Genomic DNA, 18,791 nt, shown 5'->3' with positions numbered 1-18,791 from the left:
ATCAATAAAGGGTAACTGTTGGAAGTGTAAAACAACAGGAAGAACCACATGTGGTGGTCATGTAGCATAATTTAAAATTATTGGGAAATGATTTATACTGAACTTTAAAAAGTGTTTAAAAATCTTTTGCTGAAAACCCAGAAGCACTGTTGCTGGGGTTAATAACAACAGTAGTTTTCAATAAAGAGAAAAAAATGTTTCTATATGCTGCAACAGCCGCCCATGTATTATTAGTGCAAAAATGGAAAATAGAAAAGGGTCAACCAAAGAAGACTGGCATATTAAACTGTTAGAATGTGCAGAGTTAGCAGGGATGACCACTAGAAAAATAAATCAAAATGATGAAAGATCTAAAGAGGACTGGATACTATTTATAGATTATATGGAAAAGTATTATACGCAAACAAATTTGCCTAGCAGGATGGTAACATTTTCAGCAGAATAAGAATTAAAGTATATAAAAGTGGTTGTGATAGATAGTGTGAACTTAGAAACCATGAGGAAAAGAGGAGTTAAAAGGAACCATGATAGTAAGTCAAGGAATGTTTTATGATTTTTGGTCGATTCTTTGAAATCTTTGAAAGGAAAGCTTTTTCTTTGTTGCATCGTTTTGGTTCATGCTTTGTTGATGTGGAAGGTTATCAGAAAAGCAAATAAATGAAAATATAAAAAGGAAAGCCCTGCTTGTGCCTACCACTTATAAGACTTACCCACTCCTGCAATTTCTTCCAGTCTAAGCTGTTTGCTGATTGAGACTGCGCAAGTACAAGCTGGAAGGGTTATATGGGGCAAGATCTGACACGCTTTGTGCCTAGGGATGCCAAAGATCTGAAATAGTCACTTTAATACTTGAATTCCCGTCTGACCTGAAATACTGGTGTGAGAGTGTGTGTGTGGTTTTGTTTTTTCATATGCTGATAGGAATTTATTTTTCGTTTCCACTTTATATTATTATGATTATATCAGCATCCATTTCTGTGTAGTAGGGCAAGTGTGCCTAACCAAGGGCCCTTCCAGAAAGAGAAGTCTGGAACTGGATTTGTACTCTTGCCCATAGGTGTGACGGCCCAGGGGAAAACCAGAAAAATTGGACAGAGAAAAAGCAGGAGGGGAAACATTTTCATTTTCCCCTGGAGCAGGGTGGTGGTTCTGGGCCTTCAAATCCCTACACGTGGACATGGTTTGGCTTAGTGTGACCTGCAAATAGATCATAGGGTGTTTCAGTGGTCTGCCTAAAGGCATGCATGAGGGTGGCAAGATCCATCTCATGCAAGAAACGGGTGTAGTTTATACAAGTGATCCTGGTCACAGCTTGTATATGTGCAGCATCAGTTTCAGGAGTAGTCCAGGCTACAGTTCTGTTCTGGTAGCCTCCTTGACTATCACCAAAGCAAAGTCTGTCTTTTCACCTTGCACCTTTGTGTCTTCCCAGGACAAGAAGGAGGATCGCCCAACCATCATTTTGGGCCTGACTCTTAAAGGGATGCACATCTATCAGGTAAGAAGTTGAAAGATTTTAAATCTGGCATTAACACCTCACTCTCTTTCTCTCTCACACACACAGTTCCTCTGCCAGCACTTCCAACTTCTTCCTGTGTCCTAGACTTTACAAGTCTGATTATTGTTCCTGTGCATCTCATAATGTCGTTTTCTTTCCCTTTTTTGCCATTTGTTTGCATTGTTGTAGGAGGTGAACCATGTTCGCCAGCTGCTCTATGACTTCCCCTGGTCACACATTGGGAAACTAGCATTTCTGGTGAGTGTTGCAGAACGTGACAGTGTTAATTTGGATTACTTGCAGTTTGAATCGCATGATTTCTTAAAGGCTCAGGGCTGGCAAATGCATAATAGGGTTTGGAGGTTTGTTTGTTTTTTATAAAGAGATAATAAAATGTGCAGTCCTATTTACCAAGAGCACTTTCCTTTTCCCCTCTCTGTAATTTAGGGGAAGAAGTTTATAATCCAGCCTGATGGTTTGCCTTCAGCCCGGAAGCTGGTTTACTACACAGGGTGCCCTTTCCGGTCTCGGCATTTGCTGCAGCTGCTCAGCAACAGCCACCGTGTGTTTCTGAACATCCAACCCATCCTTAAGCAGATCCAGATGCTGGAAGATGCAGAAGGTAAGTGAGGGTGAGGGTTTGCATTGACAAGGGCCAAGGCCTCTGGCAAACACAGGGCAGATGCAAAGACATTGGTTTTCACAAAAGCTTAAAGATATTTGCAAGGTCAGAAAGTTGTGTCGAGTTCAAAAGGTGTGAGGCAGGCAGGGCCAACATCAGTGGCTGCCATAACCGGACACCTTCCAAGGCCCACACTTTGCATGAGGTCCAGCACTGAAGGCCTCTTGGTTGTTGCCACTCACCAGCACCACGGGGCTGATTGCCAACTCTTTGGCCCAGAGGTGATGTGTGGGGAGATGAGAGTTAAGGAGGACGAACGGCTGGCAACTGTTGGCTGACTGGTGGCCTGCTTGCTCAAGACAGAGACAGCTGTGGTGGGGAAGAGGAGGTCATGTATGTGGTCTGTGTTGTTGTTTAGTCGTTTAGTCGTGTCCGACTCTTTGTGACCCCATGGACCAGAGCACGCCAGGCACTTCTGTCTTCCACTGCCTCCCGCAGTTTGGTCAAACTCATGCTGGTAGCTTCGAGAACACTGTCCAACCATCTCGTCCTCTGTCGTCCCCTTCTCATTGTGCCTTCCATCTTTCCCAACATCAGGATCTTTCACCAGGGAGTCTTCTCTTCTCATGAGGTGGCCAAAGTATTGGAGCCTCAGCTTCACAATCTGTCCTTCCAGTGAGCACTCAGGGCTGATTTCCTTAAGAATGGATAGGTTTGTTCTTCTTGCAGTCCATGGGACTCTCAAGAGTCTCCTCCAGCACCATAATTCAAAAGCATCAATTCTTCGGTGATCATCCTTCTTGATGGTCCAGCTCTCACTTCCATACATCACTACTGGGAAAACCATGGCTTTAACTATATGGACCTTTGTTGGCAAGGTGATGTCTCTGCTTTTTAAGATGCTGTCTAGGTTTGCCATCACCTTTCTCCCAAGGAGCAGGCGTCTTTTAATTTCGTGACTGCTGTCACCATCTGCAGTGATCATGGAGCCCAAAAACATAAAATCTCTCACTGCCTCCATTTCTTCCGCTTCTATTTGCCAGGAGGTGATGGGACCAGTGGCCATGATCTTCGTTTTTTTGATGTTGAGCTTCAGACCATATTTTGCGCTCTCCTCTTTCACCCTCATTAAAAGGTTCTTTAATTCCTCCTCGCTTTCTGCCATCAAGGTTGTGTCATCTGCATATCTGAGGTTGTACATATTTCTTCCGGCGATCTTAATTCCAGCTTGGGATTCATCCAGCCCAGCCTTTCGCATGATGAATTCTGCATATAAGTTAAATAAGCAGGGAGACAATATACAGCCTTGCCGTACTCCTTTCCCAATTTTGAACCAATCAGTTGTTCCATATCCACTTCTAACTGTAGCTTCTTGTCCCACATAGAGATTTCTCAGGAGACAGATGAGGTAATCAGGCACTCCCATTTCTTTAAGAACTTGCCATAGTTTGCTGTGGTCGACACAGTTAAAGGCTTTTGCATAGTCCATAATCCAGCGCATGTTTGCAATTTGGTCTCTGGTTCCTCTGCCTCTTCTAAATCCAGCTTGCACTTTTGGGAGTTCTCGGTCCACATACTGCTTGAGCCTTCCTTGTAGAATTTTAAGCATAACCTTGCTAGCGTGTGAAATGAGTGCAATTGTGCGGTAGTTGGAGCATTCTTTGGCACTGCCCTTCTTTGGGACTGGGATGTAGACTGACCTTCTCCGATCCTCTGGCCACTGCTGAGTTTTCCAAGCTTGCTGGCATATTGAGTGTAGCACCTTAACAGCATCATCTTTTAAAATTTTAAATAGTTCAGCTGTAATACCATCACTTCCACTGGCCTTGTTATTTGCAGTGCTTTCTAAGGCCCATTTGACTTCACTCTCCAGGATGTCTGGCTCAAGGTCAGCAACCACACTACCTGGGGTGTACGAGCCATCCATATCTTTCTGGTATAATTCCTCTGTGTATTCTTGCCACTTCTTCTTGATGTCTTCTGCTTCTGTTAGATCCTTACCACTTTTGTCCTTTATTATGGCAATCTTTGTACAAAATGTTCCTTTCGTATCTCCAATTTTCTTATCTCCAATCTGTTCAATTTTCTTGAACAGATCTCTGGTTCTTCCCATGTGGTCTGTAGGGTTCACAAAATCCTGGCACTGATGCCATGCCACCCTTCAAAGGCATGGCCTTTTTGCTACAATCCACTGTGCAAGGAGAACGTGGGCCCAGTCTCCCTTGCATTCTAACCTCAGTTGTTACAGAAGAACTTAATCCCCTATTTTTGAAGGCACCTGGGACCCTTCCAGTCCTTTAAACGTGACAATTTAAAAAAAATTATTTAGCTAGCTTGTATCATTCCACATTTCAACAAGATTTTTAAAAGTCATAAAACATATGATTTCAGAATTCAAAAACAAATATTGAAAATCCTCTTAACCACCAATGAGGTGTGTCAGTTAAAAATGGAAAATGGACAGAGCTGGAGGTTTGAAAGTTTTATTATAATCAGGCCACATGGAAATGTAATGAATGGATGGATTTATGAATGAGAAACCACTATAGCCGTTTTGTCTCCATGGCCCTTCTTCCTTTTGCTTCACTTCTGGGTAAGACTGATGGTTGCTGGATAGATTGTGAGGGCCACTCCCAAGAGCACTTGCTCCATGCAGAGACTCTGGTGGTGGTTAGCCTTCCACCACATGTGCTAGTCTGACCAGTGAAGTGCTTCCTTCCACCATAATAATTATTAAATATATGTATCGCTATTTGTATGCAGTGTTATCATGTGATCAGGCCAGCACTGGTGGCAAGAGATTTAAGTTTCTCTTTTTCCAAACTTTTCTTTCCCCCCTACTCACTTGTTGCAGAGAAGAAACGATATCGGGAATCCTACATCAGTGACACATTGGAGATGGACCTTGACGCATCCGACAAGCATTCGCACGGCAGTGGAAGCAGCAGAGGAAGTGAGAAGAACAACCGTCTGTCTCGACAGTCGACCGACAGCCATGGCAGCTCTCACACGTCGGGCATTGAGGCCGACTCAAGGCATCGGATTTCAGTGGAGATGTCGGTGGATGAGCCCTTTGGGATGGATCGGGTTCATCGGAAGGAGAAGTCCTGCAGCTCAAACATCAGCTATGGAAGCTCTGGCATTGATAGCGGTGGCAAAGAGAGAGCCGAAGAGGACTCTCAGGATGATGGTAAGGCTTGGAACGAATGGCCAGCAGGTATTTCTTTTCTGTGGGAACAAAAAAAAAACTTAATACATTTTTATTGGTTTTTTTAACATATCATTTCCAACAATCATTTAACATAACTTCTTATCTTATACAATATTTTAGACTTCTGTCAACCACTTCAGAAGATTTTCCGTTCTTTATCACTTGTTCTTCATTTCTTAATTTCTCTATTACTTTTAATTATCCTTAACCAATAATTCTCATCATAGTCTTTCTTGCAATATTTCAAATTGTCTTCCTTACAGAACCTCTTGCAGTCCTACTAGCGTAATCTGTTTATTACAATTGCTTTTCAAATAGTTCAAATATTTACTCCAGTCTTCTAAGAATCTCTGATCCCACAGATTTTGAATCCTTCCTGTTAATTTGTCTAATTATGCATAGTCCATTGATTTCATTTGCCATTCTTCTTTCATCGGTAATTCTTTTTGCTTCCATTTTTGGAATATTCTTGCTGCCATCATTGCATATAAAAACAACTTACAGTCCTGTCTATTAATATCATCTCCTACAATGCTAAGTAAAAATGTTTCTGGTTTTTTAAATAAACATATATTTTAACATTTTTTCATCTCATTATATATCATTTTCCAGAAGTTTTTCACTTTTTTAGATTCCCACCACATATGATAAAAAGTTCCTTCCTTTTCTTTACATTTCCAACATTTATTATTTGTTTTATACATTTTAGCTGATTTCACAGGGGTAATATACCACCTATACATCATTTTCATCACATTTTCTTTCAAAGCATTGCATGCTGTAAATTTCTGTGGGAACAAAATTAAGAGCAGTGGTGGGTAGGATGAATGGGTGAGCAGGGGACTTTAGAGAAAGATATATCACTGTGCCACCTTCTCTTTCGTAATTTTCAGAAGTTGAATTGACAGTGGATGAGTCGGAAGAGGTGCCTGTGGATGAGCCTCAGTTAGAGGACGTCATACATGGAAAACCTGTAGATTCGCTTGCAAAAGATGGTGTTTGCTGCCAGGGTGAGCTGATATTTGCGCAACTCTTTGAACTTTGTCAGTGTTGCATCCTGTTTCACGGTGTTTCAAGTTTCTGACTTGCATAAAATATTCCAGTGTGGCATTTCTTTTACTAAATTTGAAGAAATCTGTTTGTGGAGTGAAGGGGTGTGTGGAACATGGGAAAGTATTTCAGGGTATCATCATTTAAAAAGGTCGTAGGGGCACAAAAATGTGGCGACTGAAAGCCACAAAGAATTGTGAAATAAGCAGAGTTCCTTCAAGCGCTGGAATTCCCAATTTCCTGTGTGAAGTTTAGCTAAATATACATGTCCCCACGATGACTTTTTTCGTAACAATGAGCTAGGAACTTGCTTGAACCAAGCATCTCGAAGTGAGAACCTACTGTCATAAATAGAATTGTAATTCTTAAACTTGCATCTTGTTGCTCTCTCCCCAGCCTGCTTAAGAAAATAATTTGAATAATCTATTAACATCTGCTGGTACAAAAGGTGGACATGGATAGGACTGGGTGCAGTAACTGGTGCATTTAACACTCTATTGCCTGGTGTTCTATACAGAATCTTAATATAAGCCAGGAGTAAGGAATATTTTGAGGAAGAGAGAAGTAGCAGATACCCACTATTAATGCCTTTCAAATTCAAGGAATTTGCAACCTGAGCATTCTCTTTCTGATGCTTCTGCCATATCACATTTCTCAATATACGGAGCCAGCTCGGACAGGCCTTTCATTCACTTACAGACCCCCTTTGCCACTAGCCACGCTTAAACCAGGAAATCTTTAGTCAATCATAATTTATGGTTTTATGCTATAGAAAGTGATGGCAACCAGGAACAAGCCAGGGCATTAAACTCACTTCTACCCATGGTTTGATATCCTGGCTTTTTCAGAAACTGGCAGCCGTATTTTCCCAATTCAGATGAAATGGAAAACTATGGCTAATTAAAGCCTTCCTGGTTTAATTGCAGCTCATATCCAAGGAAGGAGCAAAGAGGCATGGCATGTGTGGGCAAAATACTTGTGCATATATCATGGCTTAATAAGCTGAGACATGACCACATGAACATGGCCAGTATCTCTACAAGCTTTGATCCACATTTTTGTTTTCAGTTTGAATCTTATCATTTTGATTTTGTCTCTCTCTCTCTCTCCCCACCCCCACAACAGACACAAATCCGAACCATCTTTCAGTAGTGCAAGTCACGTTAATCAAGGTCAGAGGCCAGAGTGAGGAATCGCTTTGCCAGGTAAGATGTTGGCTGGTGTGGGAAGGGTGTAGCTCAGTGGCAAAGCAGCTGCAAGGTTCCAGGTTCAACCTGCTGCATCTCCTGGTAGGAGACGGACAGCCGCTGTCCATCAATATAAGCAGTAATGAGCTGGATGAATCAATGAGCTAGATAGTATGAGGCAGGTTGCTATGTTGCTATGAGCCATACCAAACTCTTGTCTCATTTACTCTCTGTAATAAGAAATTTGGCAAATATCATATGCCACATTAGGATGAGTTCTGGGTTTAAACTCCCAGGACATTTTCTTTTGAAGCATCTATTTCTAAGCCTAAAAGATAGCATCAATCACTTGGGGAACTGGATCCAACTCAAAATAAAGAATGCACAGGGTTGGGTTTAACTCATGGATTTTGTTTCTAGTGGTGTAATCAGATGCTGTTTCTTAAGCAATCACGTTCTGGTATGTAAAGAATACTTCTATCTTTACATTTTAATGTTAATGTTTCTATGTTCCAAATGTGGTTGCCATCATCAGGAAAGGGGGGGAAAGATCCCTTGACTGTAGACTTCAGCATTGTGGGACCACTGTTTATTCTCGGTCTGTGGTTAGTGCACAAATTGCTCCGCTAAGAATGTATCTAACGTTTCGTTCGCCAGCACAGCATAACAGCAAAGATCTGAAAGTAAAATCAGACTCACTCTGTCAACAGCACCAAAGGAAGCCTAGCTTGAATTAATTCAGTAGACTTCGCCATAATCCAGGGTGCTCAACAAGATGGTTTATACGTCTAAAACTGAGACAGCCTGCAGGGCTGATTCTGATTAACTAGTGGGCACAACCCAGCCAGAGTTATGCACTTTTAAGTCTCTCTTATTTCAGTAGGAGAGTTAAGCATGTGATTAAGGGCTGCAGACTAAAAGCATTTACTTGGAAATATAACCCACTGGATTCAGAGTATAGGATGAGGCTGGTATACGTTGCAAGCTGTGTCCTAAAAGTGCCCATGAAAATTCACCATTTTAGTGCAAATTTCTCTAGCAAACATGCTGCATTTTGTATGCTGTTTTCACTAATACATTAGATTTATGCACATTCCCCGTGAATATATACCTTTTTTGTAAACTTTGCAAAATTCAGACAAGTATGAATTTTGGAGGATGGTTGTGCTTTGGTTCTCCTATTGTTTCAGAAAGTGTGAATTTGATAGATTTGCCTTTAAAGGCAAACAAAATGGAAACTCTTCCCCATCCCTTTTCTTGACTATTGGTTGTGTTGGCAGGGTTAGAGTGCCAGCAACATTTGGAGAGCTACAGGTTCTCTACATAGGTTCCAGACTGGTAGTCATGCTAGTCTGTTGTAGTAGAAACAAAGAAATGTCTGGTGACACCTGTAAAGACTATGAAAATTATTGTGGCACAGAGCCCTCAGTTAAATGCATGAAGCGTTGTATCTATAATAGATACGCACACTCACACGTGTCCCTACAGAAGGGAGGCAGAAAAACCAGCTATAAAAAATGAAAGACTTCCTTATCCTGTTCCTGTGCAGATTTTTTAGGATAATTCCAGAAAATTCTTTAAATATCTGCATAAACCATTGGAAATCAAATAAAAGTTACACAGTGGTCCAAGGGCTGCTTTAAAAAAATGTTCAGGGAAGCACGTTGCTTCCTGTATAATTGAATATACATTGTGCTGATGGTAGCAGTCATCCTTTTTTTATACCATGCCCCTTCATACATACCATTTTAGGTACGTAATTTTATCCACTTCTGTCAAAAAGGAGGGAAAGTTACCGCTGTTCTTTGATTTTTCTGAGAGGGCGAGGGAGAAATGAAGTGGTGAGGGAGAGAAATGAAGCTGGCTTGGGCAGCCTAGAAGCCCCTTGGTCTAAAATGGGCTGTTTCCCAAAGCACTAAATCAGAGTAGGCACACCTATATAATACATATAACATTCAGGAAATTTCCAAAAATTGGTTAATAGAGATTCTATTGCGTGTTTATGTCAAAAAACATAAGCACAACTCCTAGCCTTAATAGCTAAACGGAACTTCTATACTCAGAGGCTTCCTATTCTGAATACCAGATATCACCCACTTTCCCCTCTTATGGGGCAGCATAAATGCCCCCCAAACCATTTCTCCTCACATCTTGAGAGGTAGGTTATAATGAAAGAGAATGAGTGGCCAAAGGTCAACCTGTGAGTTTCAGAGCTGAGTGGGGGTTTGAACCCATATCTCCTCAGCCATCCTAGTCCAACAGTCTATAATCAAAACACCACAATGGCTCCTTGCTCCTCTGGCTGACCACTGAAAATAACAGAGTGCTGGATAAGAGGGATCTTTCGTCTGACCCAGGAAGGCACTTCCTATTGCCTTTCTATTTCAGTACATCCTCAGGGATAAGAACTTGTCAGAAATTGAAGTTCTTCATAAGTTTTGGAGTTCTTCCTCCTATACCACTTCCATGTGGCTTATTTTTTCCCCTTCCTTCCTTCCTATGGCCTCTCATGCAATAAAGTCCATCCCATGAAACTTTAATTTTCAGTAGATCTCCACAAGGACATGGTAACCTCGACAAATGCTGACATTGAAGGACCAATCAAAATATAGTGATTCTAAAAGGAAGACAAATTAATCTTCTGCTTACCATGATCAAACCTTTTAACTATAAGAAGCAGCACCCCTCTTGGCTCTCCCCTCCTTTTTCCAACCTAGACAAGCACCGTTGTTTCATCCAAACTCTTCCCTTCCAACACTCAGTACATGCCAGGGGGACACTGTGTTCTGAAGCTCAGAATCTAGGCGTTAATAGTTGAATGACTTCACAATTCCATAATGCTTCACAGCTTCTTCATTAAGACAATTTTCCTTAAAGAAAATGAGAGGAATGTTAACAATTTGAGACGGGATGGGAGCTTGCACGCATGCAATCTTTTTCTTTTGTCTTGCTTGTTTGTTTTAAAGTTGTTTGCTTTAATATATGCTTGTCTTAAACTGGCAGCTTGCACAGCCCAAAGCTATGAAGTGCCCGGACCAGCACAGCCATAGTCTAGATGACATCCGCCTTCACAAGTGTCTTCATCCTCCACTAAGTGCCACATTATCTTCAGATACCTCACACAGCTATACGTTTGGTTGCGCCTTAGAGGATAAGCTGGCCAGCTATGGATGTGTTTATTCAACAGCCGACTGCAAAACCAAGTCTGCCCTCTATGGGAAGAGGTCCATGAACTGCCTGTCTCTGGATCTCTTGGGGGAAGATCAGCTCCCAGAGGAATTTGTGGTGTAGACACACAAGAGAAGCTTTCGGACCATCTTGCCAAAGGTCACCTATAAAAAAAGAAAAAGAAAAAAAGGAGTGACTGCTGTTCTGATGGGAAATGGATACTGATTTTACCTCATCGTGTGGGATCCTTTCCTTATTGTTGCCCTCTCTGGTTTGTCATTGTTGTTTGATCCAGCAGATCTGATCAAACTGCATAGCATTAAAGCATAGCATTTAAAATGCTATGATTGCAGACTGGATAACTGAGGAACGCTTCAGGATAATTGTTCAGGAACAATTTTCTTACTGAAAACAAAAAAATGAAGACCAGCAGTGGTCAAAAAACTGAACATATTCTCAGGACCCGGAAATATTTGCCTCCTGTTTTCCAAACTCTGGTCCAATTTTCACCACTTTTTCTTCACTGTTTCTTCAGTATGTGTAATCCTTAGGGATGTTGTTTTCCTAAAATGTGTCTCCATCAACTGTCTGCCATGCTCAAGCCTCTACTGCCATTTGGCATCATAAGGAGCAGAATCTTGTCTTCTGTTAAATGCAGTTTTCCTCTCTCATGCCACTTGTCAAGTAGCAGTATTGGAAAGAGTCAGATATCATATCTGAAACATATCTGTGACACATGCCCCTCCAACTGTTTCTTGAAGAAAGAGAGGGGCAGCCCCAGAGGAGAGGCAGAATCTCAAAGCACTACCTCAAAATGTAAATTTGCCCAACACGTTTGAATTAAAAAACCCTCTTATGCCTTTATCTAGTAAAGGACCATAGCAGCTTTGCTAGATCAAGGTGAATGCTCTTTGCCCAAACATGTATATTTACTCACATCTATCAGACATATTTATATCACCAATAAATCTTTTGGAGGGTGTAATGTCACTTCCAGGCTATGCCTTTCCTTATTTCTTTTGCAACCATTTCTTGAAAACTGCCTGGTTAGCCCACTGTGCATCATTCTTGGGGACAAGTAGCATTGGTACAGTATTGCTCACAGAGTGCTGAATTGTGCCACAAAACAACAGTGTGAAAAACGGAGGCAAGATGTCACACGATTTGTGGAAATGGCATAGAGGTCATTGATCAGTAAGTTCTGTAGGGACAGGAATTTCCCAGAATTGTACAGGCATGGTTGAAGTTCCCATGTAGGTCCATGTTCATATGCAGGTCACAGACAATGAGACATAGGTCAGCTTAAACTTTGGATGGTTTTGTATGAAAGGAAAGAAATAGTTGGCCCATTTGATGGAGTGCTAATAAGTGCTGGGCAATGAAGACCTCCTCAAGGGGGGGGGGTTACAATTTTGCATGGTGTGGAAAAAGTGGAGTGTGAGATGTTCTTCTCCCTGTCTCAGTAATGAGAACGCAGCCCATTCCAATGAAGCTGGATGTTGGGAAATTTAGAGAAGACCCAAGGAGGCACACACAGTTGTTTTCAACTAGGGCTGGCCATCAACTTGCATGGCTTTAAAGGGGGATGAGGCAGCTACTTGTCATGATGGCTATGTACCTACCTCCCCTGTTGGAGGCACTATCCCTCTGACTCCTGGTTTCTGGGAATCACAAGTGGGAAGAGCTCTGCTGCACTTAACCTCATTGCAGCCTTCCCACAGGCATCTGAGAGAACTGACTGCTGGACTAGATGGCAGGACTTTTCTTACATTCTCGTGCTGAATATTTCTAGGCTCACTTTTGCCTGCTTCAGGGTAGCATTACATTCTGTCTAATGTAAGAATCAGGGGATTAAGACAATTAAGACAATGTGCATTAACCTAATTGTTTGGCAAGAGCACATTGGATTTCCCCACCCCATTTCTGTGGAATGGCTCTTTCTGGACCAGCTGTTGTCAACAAAGGAAACGAAAGGTTAAAAAAAAAAAGTTTTCCACAAAATTATAGGGCTAGAAAGACTAGTGAGATCCCAATTTGGTGCTGTTGATCCTTTTGCACACATTTAACGAGCAGGAATAGGGAGGGCAGTGAAGAGGAGATGGAAAGGCAGCTGCTATAGCGGTTTCTACTCTCCTAGGCGCTTCCTCTTCACGAGAGGTGTGAAATCAGTTTCAAATCCTGGACACTTCCCAGTAAGAAGTTCCCTTGCAGGAGCCTGATGGGAATGAATGGAAGCTGCTCTCCTGCAGAGGTTGTGCAAGAGAATGTCTCAGTAGATTGTGGCCTCTATCACCACCTTCTGGTTTGACATCTCCTGACCCCCATGAGCCAATTAGTCACCCTGTAGGCATTTTTAGACCAGCAATACTTATTGTTGGTACTGTACTGAGAAATTATTGAAGGCTTTATTGCTTTTAAAAAAGAAGTTAACTTTCCATAGTTCACATATGAAGAATTGGTGCCAATCCCTTGAATTAGTCCATTTGTCCATTGCCCACTGCTTAATATGTTCATAGATTCTCTCTCTCAGCTTTGCATTTCTGTCTGTATAGTCATATTTATTTGTAGTGAGCAAAAATGGGGGAGGGAACAGCAGACTTCCACATGTCTTGATTCCTTGAAATAGATGAGATGGAAATGAAGGAGCACCCAAATTGTGTTCAGGGTGTGAGGACCAGTTCTCATGGGGAGCCAGCTGCCAAATTTAAGCCCTTTCATATTCCACTGCATCATAGTTTAACTCCCCTCATTAAGGCCCACTGATTATTTCAAATGGGAAGAGCCAAACATTAAACGATAGAATGGAAAGTGCCTAAACTGGGCAGGATCACAGCTGGGTCCCTTCTTACCTTCTGAGGGGATTGTGCCCCCCCTTTCCCTGCCATCTGCTGAAAAGGTAACATGAGAACCCGGGCTAAGTGTTTCATTCCCCTTGTCTTGAAACCTCTTCAGCCACTATGATGGCTGTGCAGCCTCCTTTTGGTTCATGTAAACGTATGAGTTCTGATATATATATATGTATTGATTTTAATCTTGAGGTTCTGTTTCATGTTTAGCTTAGCTGCGGTATGCGATTAAAGAAAAGGGCCTTTTAATCTGCTGAAGATATGGAAACCAGCTGTCAATATTTGTTCAGCTGTAAGTTACTTGTTGCAGCCCCTCCGTTTTTTTTAATGGTCAATGTTCCTCCTTTCCATGAAAGGAAAACTTTTGTATGGGGGGGGGGGACTTGCACACAGATGGATCCATCTAACTCCCACTCGTACATATACACACATGTAATAAAAGCTTGCTAGAAAAGCAGCCTTGATCGTGCGCTACTTGAGTGTGGAAGAGAAATGTGAAAATGGTCACCTCAGAGAGATGAAGTTCACAGAGAGGGAAATAAAGTATTTGCCAACTGTATTCTTCCTCATAGCTTTTATGTCACTACTCCTATTGCCAAGATAAGCCACTCTTGACAGGCCCAAAGGCACAGTGTGAATACATAAAACCAGTAAACAGCTTTGTAAGTTTTGGGCAGCAATGAGACTTTGCGTTTGAAGACTAAGTATTTCTGAGGTGTTTTGGAGACTGCAAATTATTCTAGTTAGGGAAATGCTTTTCAATAGCCAGTGAATGTGTGCTTGCTTCACCAGGGCTGGTGGCACGTTGGATGTAGAATTGGGTAACATGCCCTCTGATGCCACCTCATTCCTAATTGTTGAGGCCTTATTTCCTTAATATTCTTAGAGTACTTCCAAGTGGCCATAATTTGAACGATCAGGTACAGTGTATGAAGTGCTTCCACTCTTAAAATCAAGACTCCGAAGTTTCTTACTCAGCCAGTCAACAATCACCATCTCCTTTTCCAATATAGCCCTTCCCCCAGGATGCTGTTGGCTCTCTCATTTGTCCATTAGCACAGAGAACTGCTAACTGTATATCCTCTTTTTTTTTTTGGTATATCCTCTTAAACAGAAAAGGCTTGTGTAGGGAGCAGTGGGTTGCACCTGTGAACTGGGATAGCATCATGGCAAAGAGACTTGAGTTATGAATCTGGAAGCCTTGAGTTCAAATGTTGACTCTGTCATGCACTCCCTTAAGCAAGTTACTATGTCTCAGTCCCTGTGATAGGGAAGATTTTTATACTGCCTTCCCTTACCAGATTGTTGTAAGAAGTACAACTAGAACATGCATGTGAAATGCTTTGAGCCCTTGTAAGCACTATGTTGGGGTGGGGAACCTGTGGTCTTCCAGATATTGTTGGACTATGACTCCCATCATCCCTGAACATCTGGAGGGCCACAGGACCCCTGCCTCTATATAAAAGATCAGTATTACTATTACATTGTCACATGTGACTAATGCATGTGACAGCTAGGATTTCACTATAGTTTCCTGGAACATATGCAAGTTGCATAGTTAATTTATTTAGTGTGTCATAAGTCTTCCAAAATATAATTTTCATAACAATCTTGTAGGTTTAGTGGCAGTTATTTGCCCAAGGCAAGCAGTGCACTGTAGGGGTTTGAACTAAAACTGCTTCCCATTTGCCAACCCAATAAATTATTACAGTGGTCACCAGCCTTTTAAGGTCTATGGGTACATTTGAAAAGCACTTTACCATCTTTGCTATTCTTTGGCACATCCATTTCCTGCAAGCCTTTGAGTACCTAAGAGGTTAATGAGCCATTGCACATTTTATTGAAGTTTTTGGCTTCCATCTTTTAACTGGAGATGGTGGGGACTGAATCAGGGGACCTTCTGCATGCAAGGCATGAGTTCAACCTCATGATGTTCAGTCCATCACCCAGAATCCATGAGCAATTTCAGAGCCATTATCACAACATAAACCCAGTGAGCCATAGCAGCTGGACAATGTTTGGCTGATTTCCCCCCTGTCTTTAGACCTTTAATAGGATTAATAGCTGTAACATGGTTTCATTTATTTAATGTGTATTTAATGTACATGCTGTACATTTGAAGCATATGGCTTCATCCAAAGAATGATGGGAGACGTAGTTTACCTCCCGCAGAACTACAATTCCCAGCATTATCTGCAGGAATTCCCACAATCCTGACAGTACACATGGGCGCTGCCATGGCCACAAAAGGGACTTCAAGTTGTATCTGAGTGCAACACATTTACACATTAATAGGAATTGTTTCTAAAGCGAGTTGCATTGCCTGGTCTAAATTTGCCAATGAAAACCACTTTTGTGGTTTATCCCCACTATAACTACTCACTGTGGGTAAAGCAAACAGTCTAATTTGAGCGTCAGAACAACCTGGTCACAATAAGGAAATTTTGCCCGTGGTATGACCATTTTCCATCTTCCCACTTTGATTCTCTGGCACCCTACCTGTACAACCTAGCAATTCCAAAATATAGACACGCTTTTACCCTCGCAAGACTGAATGTACTGCCCTTGGCTGTACTTGAGGGATGATTCCAAAAGATTCCACACAAAAAACGCTTATGTCCCTGCGGAGATGGCAACACCAAATCAGTGGCGCACACCCTTCTGGTGTGCACTCTTTATAAAGACCTGAGGAACAAGATTTTCACTCCTCTTTTATTGTCCATTCCGGGTCACCCAACCACTGCTACAGTGTCTTTTCTCCTGGCAGATCAAGAGGAGCAGATCTGCAAAGGTTGCAAGGTTCTTAGATGGGGCAATCAGAATAAGGTCCACTATTTGACTGCTGATTCAGCACCCTAAACTGTGTTTTATATACTCAACACTTTATTTTGTTCTCCGAGTCCAACGCATTAATAGGAATTGTTTCCAAAGCGAGTTGCATTGCAAGGGGTGGGATGCATGGCCCTTTCTTGACAGTAGAGGGCACTGGAGGAGTTATGTAGCACATCCTGTCAGCCAAAAGAATGGGGGATCTGTTCATTAGTCAGTTCTGAGCATCAGCATGACAAGTTGTCCAATATTGTTTTCCTAGGTTATTTGTTTGGGGGCTTATTCCTTTATTTCTTATTAGCCATTTCAGATAGACTAGCAGATGGAATTAAACTTTGGAATTGGGCATAGTTAGAATGTAAGCATGGAAAGTGGTGTAGAGCCGTACAGTTCTGTTCAAGAATCACGCACAAAGAGTGATCTGCCATTATAATGTATCCTTCCTAACTGCCACAATGATCTTTGGTTTGCAGCATCAAGAATACAATCTGTTGTTCTGGCTGGGCTGCAGCTGCACAAGGCAACAAAATGGGAATTGTCTAGATTCCACTATGGGCCTGTCCTGGACCCAAAAATTCCCTGGGGCACAGCATATCCCTCAGCACACATGCGCAGAAGTATTTCCCCTTGTGCCACACCTGTGCAGAGACTCTCCTTACCAATGTGGCATGATAGCACCATTTCTTGCTGGTACAGGGATTCACTGAACATACGTAGCAAAGTCAAGACACACCGAAGGGTGTTGAGGAGCCTCACCCTCATGCTTTTCATCTCAAATAGGGCTGGCACATGTTTTAGAGGTGTCTGCTAGAACAAATTAGATTTGTGAAAGACAAAAGGGAGCATTTCTTGACAACCAGGTATATTTGGTTTATGACACTTGCTGCCATAGGTTGCAACCATCTACAGCTCGGATGGTTTTTAAATGGGACAAGACAAATGCATGAAGTGTGAGGCTATCAACAGCTACTAGTTATGATGGCTTGCATACAGGGGTGCCAACTTGAATAAATTATTGGGGGCCCCAGATAGGCTCTGTCCCACATTATCAGTTGCATGATGCGGTGCACGCACATCATTTGAATGGCAATGACCATCAACTTGGGGGGCTGGCCCCCTCAAATATTTTATTGGGGGGGCTGAAGCCACCTCAGCCCCTAGAAGTTGGCTCCTATGCTTGCATACCCTCCAACATTCCTGAGATGAAAGTTGAGTGGCGTGTCTGTTTGTGTCGTGCTGTGGCACGAGTCAGTTGGCCACTTCACTTGCCACAGCCCCTACCTGGCAGCTGCTCGCTCCCTTCCCTCCTTACTGACTTTCTCCTCTCATGGGGCACCTCAGGCCACCGTGACAGTGGTGGCATTGGCAGAGAGGGGCTGGCAAGAGCGCCAGTTGCCTCTGCTGCAGCAGCAAACTGCCTCCCCACCCCCCAGGTTCTGCTTCAAGTGGGGATGGGCCCAAGAAGGTGGTGAGAAGAGGCCCATGCCTTGCCTTGCCACCACTACATACCTTGGCCTGCTTCCAATAGCAACAACAACTTATTATTTATACCCTGCCCATCTGTCTGGGTTTCCCCAGCCACTCTGGGTGGCTCCCAATAAGACATTAAAAACACAATAAAAGATCAAACATTAAAAACTTCCCTAAACAGAGCTGCCTTCAGCTGTCTTCTAAAAGTCCAATAGTTGTTTATTTCCTTGACATCTGATGGGTGGGCGTTCCACAGGGCGGGCGCCACCACCGAGAAGGCCCTCTGCCTGGTTCCCTGCAACCTCACCTCTCGCAGCGAGGGAACCACCAGAAGGCCCCCGGAGCCTACTATAACATACCCTTGGGGCAACACTGCAAACACAAGTGTTGGTAAGAGCGCTGGCTCACCCTCCTCCCCAAGTTTGACAGTGAAGGCTCTGGAGGGGAAAATGAGACATTCTGGGATCAAATCAGAAGCCGGGGTGGCTTCTGTAATTCCAGTAATGTTCCAGGAAAATCAGGACATTTGAAGGGTCTGGGCTTGTACGCAACCTCCAGCATCACTTATCACCGGCCACTGGAGATTATCGCTGGAGATTCAAAACAGGAGACAGCTGCTGCCTTCAAGCCCTGCATGTGGCCTTCCCCACAGAAGCATTTGGTTGGCCAGTGTGGAAAACAGGATGCTGGATGAGATGGGTCTTTGGTCTGATCCAGCAGGGCCCTTCATAGGCTCTTATGAAGCTCTGTACCCTCAGCAGATGAATAGCAGCCGGAAATATAGACACAGATCCTTTCTCAATATGGAGAAGCAGTAACAGGGGCAGGGGAGTACACCATCAGCTGATTTTTGTCTGCTTTTTTTCATAATAAAAAGGCACAGAAATTCTGTTCATTAAAAAAAAAAGTT

At 42.7% G+C, this 18,791-nt stretch overlaps 1 protein-coding gene across 2 annotated transcripts in view; it reads left to right on the top strand.

Moving 5' to 3' along the window:
• Window positions 1-14,141, top strand: part of FRMD1 (FERM domain containing 1) — a 62,485-nt gene extending 48,344 nt beyond the window's left edge. For both annotated transcript variants that reach the window (XM_081188245.1, XM_081188246.1), the window contains exons 8-14: window positions 1,433-1,498; window positions 1,688-1,756; window positions 1,946-2,120; window positions 4,975-5,310; window positions 6,225-6,341; window positions 7,507-7,586; window positions 10,572-14,141. In XM_081188245.1, the coding sequence (XP_081044371.1) occupies window positions 1,433-1,498; window positions 1,688-1,756; window positions 1,946-2,120; window positions 4,975-5,310; window positions 6,225-6,341; window positions 7,507-7,586; window positions 10,572-10,859 (1,131 nt within the window). In that variant the 3' untranslated portion in view covers window positions 10,860-14,141. The remainder of the gene's footprint in view (window positions 1-1,432; window positions 1,499-1,687; window positions 1,757-1,945; window positions 2,121-4,974; window positions 5,311-6,224; window positions 6,342-7,506; window positions 7,587-10,571) is intronic.
• Window positions 14,142-18,791: the final 4,650 nt, after the last annotated feature.

The sequence above is a fragment of the Podarcis bocagei genome, assembly GCF_964188305.1.
Source record: "Podarcis bocagei genome assembly, chromosome: 3".
Taxonomy (NCBI): domain Eukaryota; kingdom Metazoa; phylum Chordata; class Lepidosauria; order Squamata; family Lacertidae; genus Podarcis; species Podarcis bocagei.
This window is presented reverse-complemented; position numbering and strand designations above follow the sequence as displayed.